General features: G+C 39.4%; 1 protein-coding gene across 3 annotated transcripts in view; it reads right to left on the bottom strand.

The window, feature by feature from the left end:
- Nucleotides 1-3,761: 3,761 nt before the first annotated feature.
- Coq3 (coenzyme Q3, methyltransferase) overlaps nucleotides 3,762-16,183 on the bottom strand; it is a 29,520-nt gene continuing 17,098 nt past the window's right edge. For 2 of the 3 annotated variants that reach the window (XM_028878000.2, XM_037202472.1), the window contains exons 3-7: nucleotides 14,995-15,147; nucleotides 12,785-12,884; nucleotides 11,472-11,714; nucleotides 5,460-5,619; nucleotides 3,762-4,105 (exon numbers count right to left, since the gene is read on the bottom strand). In XM_028878000.2, the coding sequence (XP_028733833.1) occupies nucleotides 3,885-4,105; nucleotides 5,460-5,619; nucleotides 11,472-11,714; nucleotides 12,785-12,884; nucleotides 14,995-15,147 (877 nt within the window). In that variant the 3' untranslated portion in view covers nucleotides 3,762-3,884. The remainder of the gene's footprint in view (nucleotides 4,106-5,459; nucleotides 5,620-11,471; nucleotides 11,715-12,784; nucleotides 12,885-14,994; nucleotides 15,148-16,183) is intronic. The other variant, XM_037202471.1, reaches the window with a different exon arrangement.

Raw genomic sequence — 16,183 nt, 5'->3', positions numbered from 1 at the left:
CAAACTCAGGTTGTCAGGTAGGACAGCAAGCGCCTTTACCCACGAGCCATCTCACTGGCCCAGGATCAAAGTTTTAAATGGAGTCATAAAACTCATACTTCCTGCACCCTAACTACCCAGAAACAAAGTTTCTCTTTTTTCGTTCTTTTTTCTTTTTCCCTCTATTTTTGTTGTTGTCGTTGTTTTAAAGTGGGTCTCACTATGTGTGTCTGGCTGGACCTCCCAGTAGTTCATTCTGGGCTGAGCTTCTGGCAGTCCTGGGATAGTAGGCACGTGCCATCACACTTGGCTCTCTTCTAGTTATCTACATTTGTTTCTCCCTTGTGAATGACACTGAGAACAAATGGTAGCTAAGGGAAACGTTTGTTCAAAGTGTTATTGTTTGTCTACAGGAACACATGAGCCTAGAGTGAAAAGGCTCCCAATCAGAGACAAGCCAAAGCGTGAACCACATACTTTCCCCTGCGTCACTCAGCCAACATCCTCTGTGGACGTCCTTGCATACCATCTGGACTTAGGGGAAAAGCCAGAATCACATAACTCAAAAGGAAAAAAAAATCACTTTAGCTCTTTTAATTAAATAAGTGATAGCTGGAGAGAAAAATTCTCAAAACTGAAATTTTAAAGTAAGTTATAAAATTCCTTTCTACCACAAAAAGGATAATAAAACTTAAAAAATTAAAGTTATTGTATTAATTACTTTTCAATTGCTGTGATAAAGCACCATGACCAAGGCGATTTATAGAAGGAACAGTTTGAGGCTTGTAGTTGCAGAGGTATAGGAGTCCATAATCCCCATGGCAGGGAGCATGGCAGCAGGCAGACAGGCATGGCACAGGAGCAGCTGCCGAGAGCTCACAGCCAAATCCACAAGCAGGAAGCAGAGAACTTATTAGGAATGACATGAGTCTTTGGAAACCTCAAAGCCCACCACCAGTAACAGTCATCTCCCAACAAGGCCACACCTCCCAAACAGGTCCACCAATTGGGGATCAAATATGCTAACATCAAGCCTATGGTGACCGTTCTCATTCAAACTGCCACCAGTTGTTTTCATTATTTTATATGTCTGGGTATTGTGTCTGCATGTATGTCTGTACACAATGAGTGCCTGATGCCTACAGAAGCCAGATCCCCTGCAACTGGAGTTGCAGACAGTTGTGACCCTTCATGGTGGTGCTGGGAATCAAACCCAGGTCCTTTGCCAGAGCAGCCAGTGTTCTTAACTGCTGAGCTGTCTCTCCAGTCCATGGACCATAACTAAGTCCTATATATAGAACATTATCTGAACTTCTTTTAATGTTTGAATTAAATCCAGCACACATTTAACAACCCATTTATTTTCAACAAAGAAGGTTCTATAGGAAAACTATATTTTATTTAGATAGAGGAGAAAGTAGCCCACCTCTAGCTGAGGTTCTATTGGTATTTGATAGCTGCTGGTGAAGGAAGAGTCAATTTCCTGTCATGCTATGACCTCTGGTATATCGACCACATTCCAGGGTAGGCCCCATACCCAAGGGTAGCTATTCAATATAGACTCAGTGGGGGGCGGGGAATGAATACACAGAGAGAGAGAGAGAGCACAAAACTGGGTAGGCAGGGGGTTTGGGATAGAAATGGGAGACGTTGAGAGAGGACAGTGAATATGATCAAAACACATTATATAAAATTTTAAAAGGATTATAAAATATTATTTTAAAAGGGAAATTTGCAGATAAATGGATGAAACTGGAAACAATCATTCTGAAGGTAACCTCAGGCCCAGAAAAACAACGCACACACACACACACACACACACACACACACACACCTCAATGTGTTTTCTTTCAGTCATGTATGGATCTTACTTTGAACCTTCAGACATATGTTTGCATTTGGAATACCCATGGAAGTAAGGAAATGAATGAGGGGACATGGGCGGGAACTGAGTGCAGTGTTATAAAAGGAAGAAAAAGCAAAAATGGAACAAGAAGGGTTAAATGAGGTGGGATGGGAAAAGAAGGCAGAGTATCTAGAGGGATAAGACTAGATGAAACTTTCTGGAAAAGCCATACGGAAACCTGGTACTAAAGAGGCTTCCTAAAATATCTGAATATACATACATAAAAAGTTTAGATAAAGTTACCCCATAGCAATATCCCTACTAACTCCCATGTGATACCAAGTAAAAACCCTAATACCAGGAATGGGTAACCTCTTTTTGAATTGTTGGCCAGTGGGGTACCATAGACCCCCAAATATTACATGGTATTGTCACTGTTCTTGGTAGTAAAACCCTACTAGTGAAGACCACATACTTGATTCATAGAATATGAAGACAAAGTCCCTACTGGCTAGCTTTATAGCATGGGGAAGTGCTATGCAAACTACTGGAAGAGAAAAGTAATCATCAGTCTTACCCAGCCATGGATCCTGCAAACTATGATAATAACCTGCCTGGCAAGATATGCCTATTGGTACAATTTGTGACAAAGATGTTCTAAGATTAATTTAAATCAAAACATGAAGTGGTTGTAACCATTTAAGTACATCTAAGGTGCACTCCACAAGATGATATCATTATGGGGGTTAGACAAGTCATAGACCCTAGAAGAGAACCTACTACTATTATTCTGCTAAATGGACATACTATTAAATTAACTCCTAATAATTAATTGTAATACTCACAGGTTAGTAGACTTCTCCGTGCTCATCAGAGAAACTTCTTCCAGTAGATGATGACTAACACAGACACCCACACTGGTCAAGGAACAAAGAGTAAGAAACTGCAGAATGCTTAGCCTTAAATGGGACATCTGTGTCATATCCCCTTCTTTAAGGCCCAAGGATCACTGAGGAAGATGGAGCAGAAAGATCATAAGAGCCAGAGGTAGCAGATGAGTACAAGAAAATAGTGTTTTCTAGATACGGTGGGCAGTTGCACATATGATATGAACTAACAATTGTCATGATAATATGGACAAGACCTGCACAAATTTAAGCTAGACAAAATCCCAGCATGAAAAGGAGAGGTAGGTACAAAGTCTTACCATTAGTTTAGGAGTTACTGGCCATTATCAATTGGGAGACACAGTATCAGGGTTTTTTTTGTTTGTTTGTTTGTTTTAAGGGTGGGGCCCTTGGTAAGTGAACCACACTCCAGTGTATCCACACAGCCAAAAGTCTAAGGGCAGCACAAATTGAATTTGACAGGTGCACGTGCGCGCGCACACACACACACACACACACACGGGTGGGTAGAGAAGGAGTTGAGGTAGGAGGTTGTATGATCACAATATACTGTCCAGAAATCCACAAGAACTAATGAAAAAGAAAAAGATTGATTGATTAAGACAGGGTCTCATTATATAGCCCTAGCTGGCTTAGACTCACTATGTAAACTAGGCTGGTCTCCAACTCCAAGTCACCTGCCTCTGACTCCTAAGTGCTGGGATTAATGCTATGTACCACCACCATAGGTTTAAAATATGTTTTATATTCCCAAGAATAAGTGATATAAATTATAGTAGCTTTTTATCAGTCAGTTGGGTCTTTTAACTAAAAATAAAGAAATACCATATACAACAGAGATTCCTTAAGTTAAAATAAACAACAGCATATGTTTTGTACATATACGTGAGAAATGCCTAATATGTAAATGAAATGAAGTCAGCATACATATTTCTACAATAAAAGCTGTGGGATTTTAAATTCCCTGAGCATACTTGACAAAACCTGTCCAGAAAATTACTCCAAGTGTCTCTTAGGTGACACAGAAACTTTTCTCCAACAATTTAGATATTTTTATTGACCTTTTGTTCTTCAAGACCTCACTCAAAAAAGCTTTTTGAATTTGTAAACAATAAACTTTTAAGCATATTACTACTGTCCTTGGAGATATCTCATTTCTTCAGCTCTTCATGTACATGTGGGCTACTGGAGGCGTTAGCCTGGAGTGCTTCTGTGTCCTCCTTTAAAGCAGACTCAGCAGGTTCTGGGTGTTCCCACGCACTGGATTTCACAGCATGCGCTGCATAGTTAAGGCTGGTATTTTCACTCCAATGCCAGTAACCTGAAAAGGGATTGTAGATCATTCCTGCCACAGTTTGAACTGGCAGACCATCTGAAAAAAAGTCAGAAAATTGGACTCGATAAACATTTACCATTCAAACCACAAGAGTCTACAGTAATTCTTCAAAAATTCCTAATTTAATGAACAAAAGTACTTTGCAGTCATGCCTGGATCATACTTAACTGCAGGTGAGAATACATACTCCAAAGCAGAGGACTGGGGTCAAAGGCCTGCTCTGATCCTACTGTAAGGGTGACCCTTTCTGAAGGCCACATACAGATCACGTGTCTTACAGCACTGGAATTAGAGGAGGTATATCTAAAATAGCTCAGTGCTTAGAATTCTCTAAGTTCTTAACAAATAGTAGATGTCGCTTGAGAATATCTGTCAACGAGAGATTGTCTCCATAAGGAATCTTCTTTGGTTTGCTTTCCTTTTATTTGCTGAGACAGGGCCTCACCTTGTTTGAGACTGGCTTTATCTAATACAGGCTTTCTATGTCGACCAGGCTAACCTGAATACCCAGGCCTCCTGTTACAGCCTTTCAAATGCTGGGATTACAAGTATGCACTACTATGCCCAGCTCCAGAAATATTCTTTAGAATATCCATTTTCTAGTCTCTTTTCAACAAAATTACAAGACATCTCTAAAAGTCACCACACTGCCTTGAACTGACAATATTTTAATTAAAAGAGTTTGTTGGTGCACTTTTGTTAACAGAAGCATGGGAAATGGTGACTAAGTACCCAACAAGACCTCCAAAACGCCAAGCAAGTGAAGAAACATCACTTAACAGAGTTCAACAAACAAAGCTTTTTTCTGTGCCAGAGCATGGTGAGGCACAGTGTAGAGTACAAAAAGGAGATTATGGGCCAAAAAGAGTGAAGAAATGTGAAAATTACATACAATCATACTTAGAAGATCAAGTGTGAATATGTACTCCAAAATACACTGCTGAGTTCAAATACCAACTCTGACATCCATCATGGTGACCCTTGGTCACTTATGCAAGTACCAGAAATACATAAGAAATGACATGAAAGTTGAAAAGACATCTAAGTATGGAAGATTCAGGAGAAATCATAAGATAAATTGAGATAAGCAGAGTTCACCAGGGGAAATTGAGCATGTGTAAGTAATACACGTTGACACCCATCCTTAAACAAATGAAGATTCGACTAGCCAGGAAAGGGTTTACTGATCATCGCTCAAGGCTAAGTGCCAGTCGGAAGTGGTATCTACTCCATAATTACCATTTCAAAGAGTTTAAGACATAACTGAAGAGATTAAGCTAACATCTGAAAAAAAAAGGCAACCTGCTTAAATAAGTGCTAGGTTATTAGATTAATAATTATACATGCAACAAAGGTTCACACAGGACTGGAAAACAGTCTTGATACTTACTTGGCTCCAGAATACTCTCTAGCTTTTCTGGTGAAACAAACTTCTCCCAAGTGTGAGTGCCTTTGGGAACAATGCCCGCGATTTGCTCTGAGAAAACAATGCCCAAGGCATAGGACAGCTGTGTTTTGTTGATTGTAGTGATGAAGAAAGAGCCCCCGGGCTAGAGGGAGGAAGTGTATAGGTAAGAAAAACAGCTGCGGTGAAGTATGAGAAGTCAGGAGCAACTGCCAGGTAAAGGCTTACTCTACATAAGCAGACATTAAACAGAATTTACCAAAAGAGCACTTTTGTTCTCTCTTGGGGAAATCTCCTATACAGACAATCTACTACAGTCACAGTCACCAAGTCTACACACCAAGCACAGCTTACCACTCAGAATTCTTTATTGCTATAGCATAATGATATATGCTCTTTTGTATGGACTAAATACTTCGTCAAGGTTGATACATGTCTACACTTACATTCTTTTTGCCTTTTATTGAAAATCGATTTTTTTTTCATACAATACATTCTTATTACTGTTCTCCCTCCTCCTCCTCTCAGCTCCTCCCCACCTCCCCTCCATCCAGATCCACACCCTTTCTCTCTTGTTAGAAAGCAAACAGGCATCTAAGGAATAATAATAAAATAAAATAAACCAAAAACAAATAATCAGAATATGACAAAAACAGCCAAACAGGAAGAAGAACCAAAGAAAACGCACAAGAAACACATACAGATGCAGAGACACATGTTTGCACACACACAGGATCCCACAAAAAATCAAAACTGGAAGCCATAATATATAGTGCAAAGGACCTGTAATGTTAAAAAAAAATGCACTGACTTAACACCAAGAGACAAAGAACCTTCAAAGATGCCACTGAGTTTGCTTTGTGACCAGCCTACTGCTGGGCATGGGGTCTACCCTTAAAAGTGGTTTATTTCCCCAGTGAGACTCCCTTGGAGAAAACTAATTTTTCATTTGCAAGTGGCTATCAACTGGAGAGAGAGTTTGGGTTAGGAATGTGGGGGGGGGGGTGCTGAAGAGATGGCTCAATGGTTAAGAGCACTGGCTGCTCTTCCAGAGACCCAGATTCAATTCCCAATATCCACATGGCAGCTCACAACTCTCAGTAACTACAGTTCCAAGTGATCCAACACCCTCAAATAAATACACATGCAGGTAAAACACCAATGCACATAAAATAAGAATAAATAAATTATTTTAAAAAAGAATGGGTGTGTCTGTCTACTTCTTTCAGCTCTAGGATCCCATCTGGTGCAGACCTATGCAGGCCCAGGCCCTGGGCATCTGGTGCAGACCTATGCAGGCCCTGTGCATGCTGCCACAGTCTCGGTGAGTTCTTATGTGTGTCAGCTTTGTTGTGTCTAAGGCCTTGAGTCCTTGGTGTCCCCTTAACATACAGGTCTTCCATGTATTCTCTCAGGTGATATGCCTAAAGTGGCCGGTACAGCATTCCCCTATACATCCTCTGCTAAGGAGCACTACCAACAAATACTCTCTGACAAAAACATTAATGATTAAGGTTCAAGCATTTTTTTTTGTTTTGATTTGTATAAAGATTATGAGGGGATCAAGATAAACACTTAGATGAAAGCGATCATTTATGTGAGTATTTAGTCTGCCTATATAAAGACAATGTTTTTATTTCCCAAAACAGCAAGGAAGATAATGTCCCTCCTTTTGCCCAGTCTCATTAGCCTAATGAGGATAAAATGCCACTCCAAAATCACCTTGTGAGTCTCTCTATCTCCATCGATTGAAACAGATAGATAGATGATAGATGACAGATGATAGATAGCTAGACAGAGATAGATAGATAGATAGATAGATAGATAGATGGATGGATGGATGGATGGATGGATAGATAGATAGACAGACAGACAGCTATTGAGTGTATAGAGTAAAAAGAAGAGCAATTTTTTTTTTTTTTTTTTTTTTTTTTTTTGGTTTTTCGAGACAGGGTTTCTCTGTGTAGCTTTGCGCCTTTCCTGGGACTCACTTGGTAGTCCAGGCTGGCCTCGAACTCACAGAGATCCACCTGGCTCTGCCTCCCGAGTGCTGGGATTAAAGGCGTGCGCCACCATCGCCCGGCAGAAGAGCAATTTTTAATACCACCCTAGATCCAAACTAAGAAAGAGAACAAAAATATTAGTGTATGCATATTACATGTTGTAGTTCCTCTCTGTAAACTCCAGTTTTTTAAATCTTACTAAGAATCATTTATGAGTATTTCATCTGTGTTCTGTAATATCACACTTCATAATGATAGTGGCAAGCAATGTTTTTTTTTTAAACATAGGGTCTCCATTAAAAAAAAATTAGATTTAAGTTTACAGCATCCACATTCCTTGTATGTCAAAGAATCAGACATATATACTGATACAAACAGAAAAACTAATAATTAAAGATTTTTACTTGGAAAATAGGAAATGAACCTAATAAAATTCCATTTAAGAGGAAGCACTTCCCTTTTATCCCAGCACTTGGGAGACAGAGGCACACAGATCTCCCAGTTCGAAGCCAGTCTGGTCTACAGAGTAAGCTCCAGGACAGCAGGGCTACGTATCTGGGCCAGTGAGATGGCTCAAGAGGTAAAGGGTAAAGGCACCTGACACAAGCCTGATGACCTGACTCCATCCCTGGGACCTACATGATAGGAGAGAATCAACTCCTTCAAGCTGTCCTCTGACTTCAATGCATGATCTATGGCTTGAGCACACACACACACACACACACACACACACACACACACACACACACACACACGCACACACACACACACACAAATAAATAAATTAAAGAGTAATGAAAAGGTATAAAAATGTCAAAGATGGAAGGTGATTAAAGAGACACAGTAACTAATGCAATACAAAAGCCTAGGTTGGATACATAATGGGAAAAATAACATCAGGGGAGACACTGATCAGCCTAGTAAGTTCTCTATACATTAACAAGGCAGTACCACTATCCGCGTCTGTCTTTAGATATGTACCAGGAGTTATGTGCAGGAAAAGGACATTGGAGAGGTATGTGGGGAGCCTGGGGCACACAACTGAAGTCAGCACATGCTTTCAGGGCATACAGGGATGGGTGGACATCTGAGAGGAAGTGTACCCTTCAACGTGGGGCCCTAAGTACCTAGGTTGACACATCTTAGTTTCTATCCATATGGAAGCTGTTAACACAGCAGTTCTCAACATGTGGGTTGTGATCCCTTTGGCAAACCTCTATCTCCAAAGATATTTACATTACAATTAAAACAATAGCAAAATTATAATTACGAAGTAGCAACAAAAACTCTTTCATGGGTGGAGGTCACCACAACATAAGAAAATGCATGAAAGGGTCACAGCATTACGAACGTTAAGAGTTACTGTGTTAATACATGGGAAAAATAGGTGACAGCAAAACCATTCTGCAATTTTTTTTTATTTGCAACTCTTCTGTAAATCTATAATTATTTTACTATAAAGCCTTCTTCTCTGGCCAGCAAAGCACGCAGGCTGACGGCAGATCTTCACCGCTCCTTCAGTTCTTCCAAATGCAGTCCCCTTGTCTCATCCCCAGCTCTGCAGCAGACCACGTGGTTTGATCTCCCTTCCTTCCCTACCCCCATCTCCAGTGGATCACACAGCTTCTCCCCTCCCAATCTCACTCCCCCACTCACTCCTCTGTCCCAGTCCCCAATTCCAGCAGGCATTTCCTGGGAACTTCAGTCAGCAAAGCAGGCAGCTACCTGCAGATCTTCATCTCTTCCTCCTCCTCCAAGTCCATCCCCAATCTCATCCGCAGCCCTGTAGCAGACCTGCTGTGGTCTCTCTTCACTCTCTACCCCACTCCCAGGGGACTAAGCAGATCCTAGTGGAATGCCCCGCTTTCCCCCCTCCTGAGGACTCCATCTCCCACACACACTCCTAGCCCATCCTCATTTCTATGTAATAGCTTCTAATACCTGGAATCCTCGGTGGCCACACCTATCAGGATCCCAGAAGAATTTCCTACCAGGCAACACAGTCACCACACTTGCCTAAGAACTAGAGAGGAAACAGAAACCAAAGAACAAAAAAAGAAACCACCCAACAAAGACAAGAACAGGTATCAGCACCTAGAATTATAATCTTCCCAATCCCACATGTCTAGATGCCAATGTAAAAACACAATCAATAACATCCAGGACAGTATGGCTCTACTAGAGCCAGCAAGCCTAAGATAGAAGGCAATGAGCATTGTCACACAACTGAAGAAGAAGAAAAAGACCTTAAAGCAGCCTGTATAAATATGACAGAGGCCCATAAAGAGGAAGTGAATAAATTCCTTAATGAAATCTATGAAAACATAAACAGTGGAAGGAAATCAATAAAACAGTCCAAAATGTGAAAGTAGAAATAGAATCAATAAAGAAAATGAAAACTGAAGGAAATCTGGAAATGAAAACTTTAGGAACTCAAACGGGAACCTCAGAGGCAAGCCTCACCAACAAAATACAAGAGATGGAAGAGAGAATCTCACACATTAAAAACAAAATAGAAGAAATGGATACCTCAACCAAAGACAATATTAAATATAAAAGTCTCCTGGCACAAAAAACATCCAGGAAATTTGGGACACTATGAAAAGACCAAATCCAAGAATAATACAAATAGAGGAAGGAGAAGAAACTCAGGTCAAAGGCACAAAAAATATTTTCAACAAAATCATAGACGGAGATGCCTATCAAAGTACAACAAGCATATAGACCACCGAGTAGACTCAACCAGAAAAGAAAGTTCCCAGTACATAATAATCAAAACATTAAATGAACAAACAAGGAAAGAATATTAAATGCTACCAGGGAAAAAGACCAAGTAACATATAAAGGCCGACCTATTAGAATAACACCTGCTTTCTCAACAAAAACTCTAAAAGCCATAGAGACCTGGATAGATGTGCTGTAGACTGTAAAAGACACAGATGTTAGCCTAGACTATTTTGTCGAGTAAAACTTTCAATCATATATGGAGAAAATAAGACAGTCCATGATAAAATCAAATTTAGCAATTTCTATATGCAAATCCAGCCCCTACAGAAGGTGCTAGAAGGAAAACTCCAACTTAAAGAGGTTAGCCAAGAAAACACAAGGAATAAAAAAAAAACTCAGACCAGCAAATCAAAAAAAGGAAAACACACACACCACCACCACAATAATAAGAAGAATCAACCAAGACTGATCATTGATATCCCTCAACATAAATGATCTCAATTCCCCAATAAACACACAGATTAACAGAATGGATGTGAAAACAGGATCCACCTTTTGGCTACATCTAAGAAACACACCTTAACATCAGGGTTAGACATCACCTCAGCGTAAAAAGATGGAAAAAGATATTTCAAGCAAATGGACCTAAAAGCAAACTATTACAGCCATTTCGATATGTGACAAAATAAACTTTGAACCAAAACTAACCAGAAGAGATAAGGAAGTATACTACATACTAATTAAAGGGAAAATCTACCTAAAGGTCTTGGCAATTCTAAACATCTATGCACCAAACACATGGGCACCCAAATTCATAAAAGAAACACTACTGCAGCTTAAATCACATATTGACCCTCACACACTGATAGTGGAAGACTTCGGTACTACACTCTCACCAACAGACAGGTCATCCAGACAAAAGAGGAATGCTGGAGTTAACTGACATTATAAACCAAATGGACCTAACAGATAGCTAAAGAACACTTCACCCAAAAACACAAAAAAATATACTCTCTCCTCAGTACCTCATGGGACTATCTTCTAAACTGACCACACACAGGGATACACAAAGCATGTCTCAACATAAACAAGAAAATTGAGTCAGGCAGTGGTGGTGCACACCTTTAATCCCATCACCCAGGAGGCAGAGGCAGGCAGACCTCTGAGTTTGAGGACAGCCTGGTCTACTGAGTAAGTTCCAGGACAGCTAGACAGAGAAATGCTGTCTCAGGGAAAAAAAAAAAAAAAAAAGCCAACTCTGTCTTACTTTTAATACTTGATAGCAGCACTGTATGAACAATTCAAGGTCGATCACATGTTCCACAACTTCAGAAGCCACAACAGCATCAAAAACTTCTGCAGCCTCATTCACAATCTCCTCCAGGGAACACACTTTGTACTGTATCCTCTTATCCAGGACCGGATCAAATGACTTATGGTGCTGTGCTATCTTAATGTTTTCAGCCACGGGATCGATTCCGGTAACTGAAGCCCCCAGTCGCCCTAGAGGCTAATGGCAGAAAAACTGTTATGCTCAAGAAGAAAACAGAACACATGGTAGCAATAAAGTTTTTCTAAAAAGGTTATCCAATACCAAGTGGTCAGCCCTAAAATCATAGATATGCTAACAACACTAAATAGAATCAGCAGGATCAGGAGGTTGTATTCATATATTTATTCTAATGCCTATATGTAACAATAATAACTTTTTTTTAAAAAGGTCATAGATTTGACATGGGAGATATGGGTGTGGGGTGGAAAGAGGAGGGGAGAAAAATGATGTCAATACAGTATACATACATAAAATTTTTTAAAAATTAATTTAATTCTTTAGTAATTCAAAACTGCTATTTCATGTTTCAAAAGGCAGCATATAAAATACTAAAACTATCACAGAAAATATTCATCAAAGATTAAATTGTGATGCCAAAGGTCCCTGCACTGATGAGGACTATAAGACATAGCTGTAAGACATATATATTCCTCCCAAGGACAATGACCACACATCTAAGTACCCTAGAGCACCTAAGGTGATCCCCACAAGTAGCAAAACTCTTGCCAGCTTTATTTGAGATGTGTAAAGGAGAGACTAAACCTGTACTTAATCTCATAGAAACTGCCTAATTTCTTGGGACAGAAGAGATCAAACAAAGCTATTTATTGGCCCATGCCCATTTATTAAAAACAAAACCCAAAAAACTTCAGTAGTTGTCCGAAAATTAGTTTTTTCAATTTTGAAAATAGAACTTTTATAATAATATTAAAATCAGTACTATTCACTTCAAAATAAACAATATATTTGTTAAAAGGATAAATGAAGCAGAAGGTCACTTCTCAATTTTTTACCGAGTTAAAAATAAAATTTTGATCAAAACACATGAAATGCATGTATAAAATTCCCAAGCTGTTTGATGAACTGGACATGGTTTGAAATGGATCGTTTCTGTAAACATACTGACATGATCTACTTAGTTACTGTTGGAATGATTTGAAGAATTTAGTTACTTTTCCTAGCACTATTAGGCACACGAAGCAATGCTCCTATCCATGAAGAATGGAAAAACACTGGAAGGCACTTACTTCTGTTAATAAGCCACCGCCACAGCCAACGTCAAGAATCTTCATCCCAGACAAAGGCTTTCCTGGATGGTGATTAGCACTTTTTTTCAAAAGATTATCTCTTTAAAAACAAAATTTTAAATATATAAAAAGAGATGGCTACTTTTATCAGCAAAAGTTTTTAAAATATACACTCTTCAAGGAAATATTAACCTTCATTTAATTTAGTTTGCTTATTCAGCTGTCTTACTTGGAGATAGGGACTCCCTATAAGGCTCAGACATGCCCTAAGTCCCTAGTCTTCCTTCCTCAGCTTCCTGAGTTCTGGGATCACAGGCCTGTTGCCACCATACCTAGTCTGGAATCCTAATTTGAAATGAATCATTGAAGTTTATATAAACATCTTTTTTAAAAAAGATTTATTTATTATGTATACAGCATGTATGACTGCAGGCCAGAAGAGGGCACCAGATCTCATTATAGATGGTTATCTCACCATGTGGTTGCTGGGAATTGAACTCAGGACCTCTGGAAAAGCAGCCAGTGCCCTTAAACTCTGAGCCATCTCTCCAGCCCATAAACATCTTTTGTTTTCAGAATTAAATGACTTAATTTGGACATTTTCAATAAGCAAAGTTCTGAAATAACCCAGCATTAATCTATTATTGTTTTAGTAATACTCTAGAGAAAAATTTCAAACTAATCTAGTACAAATGAACATAACTTTATTCAAATACGTTTTCAATAAAATGTCTCAAGACTATGAATGAAAATATACACCCTCTGCTGGCTATGTTGGCTGTGTCAGGCTCCTAGGCCAACTTCATGAGTTATTTGACAGATTAAACAAGCAGATGGAGTCCCACATGTATCTAAGTTGTCTATCTTCCCATCTTTATGACGTCTCTTTTCGTCTCCTGAATTAATGGGGCTTTTTCACATGTGACTATGTGCACAGACACCAAAATCAAGTGACCTTACTCTAGTATAATCACTGTATATAAAAATCATCATATAAATATAATACTTTACCATACACACAACATATGTGCACATGCACCTACATAATCTGATACACACTATAGTATAATATTACAAATGAAGCTTAAAATTGGATGTATAATTTAATTATACTTAAACTAAAAGCAACATATATATAATGAACATCTTAGGGTATCTAGTATTGCTAGTAAAAGTAACTAAACTCTTAAAATAATCCAGACAATAGCAAAGTAGATCACTTCAGGACATTATACAGAATGATCGTTTCAAAGGAAGTCCAATCCATTCTTCCGACAGCCACAGAATGACTCTGCTACCATTTTCTGACCATGCAGTTTCCTTCTGATGGCTTCTAGTCATGATGAAAACAAAATCCAAACATGCAACCACAGCTTGCATCACACTGGGTGGCCTGTTTTATGTGATATGTAAATAAAGATGCCACAGTAATTTGACTGTAGTTCTCAAACTTGGGAACGATGGAATCACCTAGAAGACTTGCTGAGACACAAACTGCATCAATGACAAGCCCTCTGAACTCTTGCCTTTCTTCATCTCCCACTGAAACATATGGTCCATGTTTTGTTCATCCAAGTAGCTCTGGAAGTCTGGTACTAGAGCCCCATCAATGTAAGCTCTCAAACACACTTGTTGAGCCAAGAGTGTCTCTGCAACTCTCCTTCATCAGAACTGCCTAAAGGTCACCAAGGCTGCTGCAGATCGGTAGCTATAAAATGACCTGATGACATAGCACTGTAGTTCCCTTTCATAAGAACTGAAGTCTAACTAACCTAGTAGGGCCCAAAATGTTTATAATTTAGTTGTGAAAGCAACCTGGGTTTTAGGATTGTTTCTACAAGTTAATAATTTAAAAGATTTTTTTTTTAATTATGTGAATATGTCTGGGTATGTGCATGAGCCCAGTATGTCCTCAGAAACCAGTGAGGTTGTCAGGTCCCCTGGAACTGGAGTGGTTGTAAGCTGCCTGATGTCGGTGACAGGAACCAAACCCTGGTCCTCTGTGAGCAGTATGAGTTCTTAACTGCTGAGCCAACTCTCCACTCCCAAAGTTAATGCCTTTAAATGGTGGATCCTGGTGAGGAATATCCCTAATTTCCAAAGCAAACCTAAGATGTGGAATTTGAATGTAAGTAAAGCAAAAGAGAAATGAACACAAAACAGTGAATTATGCACTTTTAAAGATTTAAAAAGAGTTTCTGGAATGTTACCTAATGAAGGGCACCCTCAGGTCATTCATAGAATGAAGAGGTGCAAATATTCCTTGCTCATCCCACCACTTGTGAGCCAGGGCCAAGAAGGTTTTTACCTCCTTGCTGTCAACTGTTGTTTGTGAGGTGCTGTATAAGCTTTTCCAAGGGGACCTACGGAGAAAACAAAGAGCCAGGCAATATTGCTGTTCTAAAACAATATGTTAAACAGAACATACTGTATAGAAAGATATTCTAGTTTATTAGAGTCTAAATACATATAGATAGTTCAATTTTGATACTTTAAGATAACAGTTACATGCACATATAAATTCACAAGCTTTTGAGGACAAAGCCTGCCCTTCTAGGTCACATCTAATACAATACTAATAACAACAACAATAATAGCTATCACTTATTGAGTACTTACTAAAGGCCATGTACTTTCTAAGATACATGTTATTTTTTAACAACTGTACTATTATCCTTATTTTATGGCCGAGAAAAGAAAAGTCTGGAGAAGTCAAGGAAGTGGTTGGGCCCCGACTTGAACACAGGTGATTCCACCATCCACTTCCTTCTCTCCACCTCCACAGCTGTCATGGAAGCCTAAACTCTACCGTCTCCTCCCCACCACGGTCCCACTCTTCGATAGTCCAGTGGCTCCATACATTATCTGTTTCCATGATGAACTACAGAGAGATTGTTCTGAAATAAAATCTAGTTAATTTTTTGTCACATAAAATGCTTTCAAGGCTTCCAGTGCCATTACAGGAAAGACTAAAACCCTTGGCAGGAAAGGCAGCTCAGAACTATGGAGCCCCCAGCTTCCTTCCTCTCAGAACTCCTTTTCTCCTCATCTCCCACTAGCCATGCAGCCTTGGAACTGGCCATGCTTGCAAGCTCTTCTCTCACACGCTTGTGTATACAGTTTCTTCTGTCTGGATCATTTTCCCTACATCCCTTCCTTTCCTCTCCTAAGCACTTAAGTCTCTCATTCCTCAAATCTGAATTTAAATAGAATGTTATCTACAAAATCTTCCTTGACGCTCAACTGTGGGTCACATTACCCCATTTTAACTCCTATCTATGTCCCTTTGTATTTCGTGGGGTTATATAATCATCTGGTCATGTCTGTTATTCATCAGACTACCTGCTGTGAAGGGAAGGCATGGACGGTAGCATATCATTTTATTCCTAGGGACTAGTA

The sequence above is a fragment of the Peromyscus leucopus genome, chromosome 2 (assembly GCF_004664715.2).
Source record: "Peromyscus leucopus breed LL Stock chromosome 2, UCI_PerLeu_2.1, whole genome shotgun sequence".
NCBI lineage: Eukaryota > Metazoa > Chordata > Mammalia > Rodentia > Cricetidae > Peromyscus > Peromyscus leucopus.
This window is presented reverse-complemented; position numbering and strand designations above follow the sequence as displayed.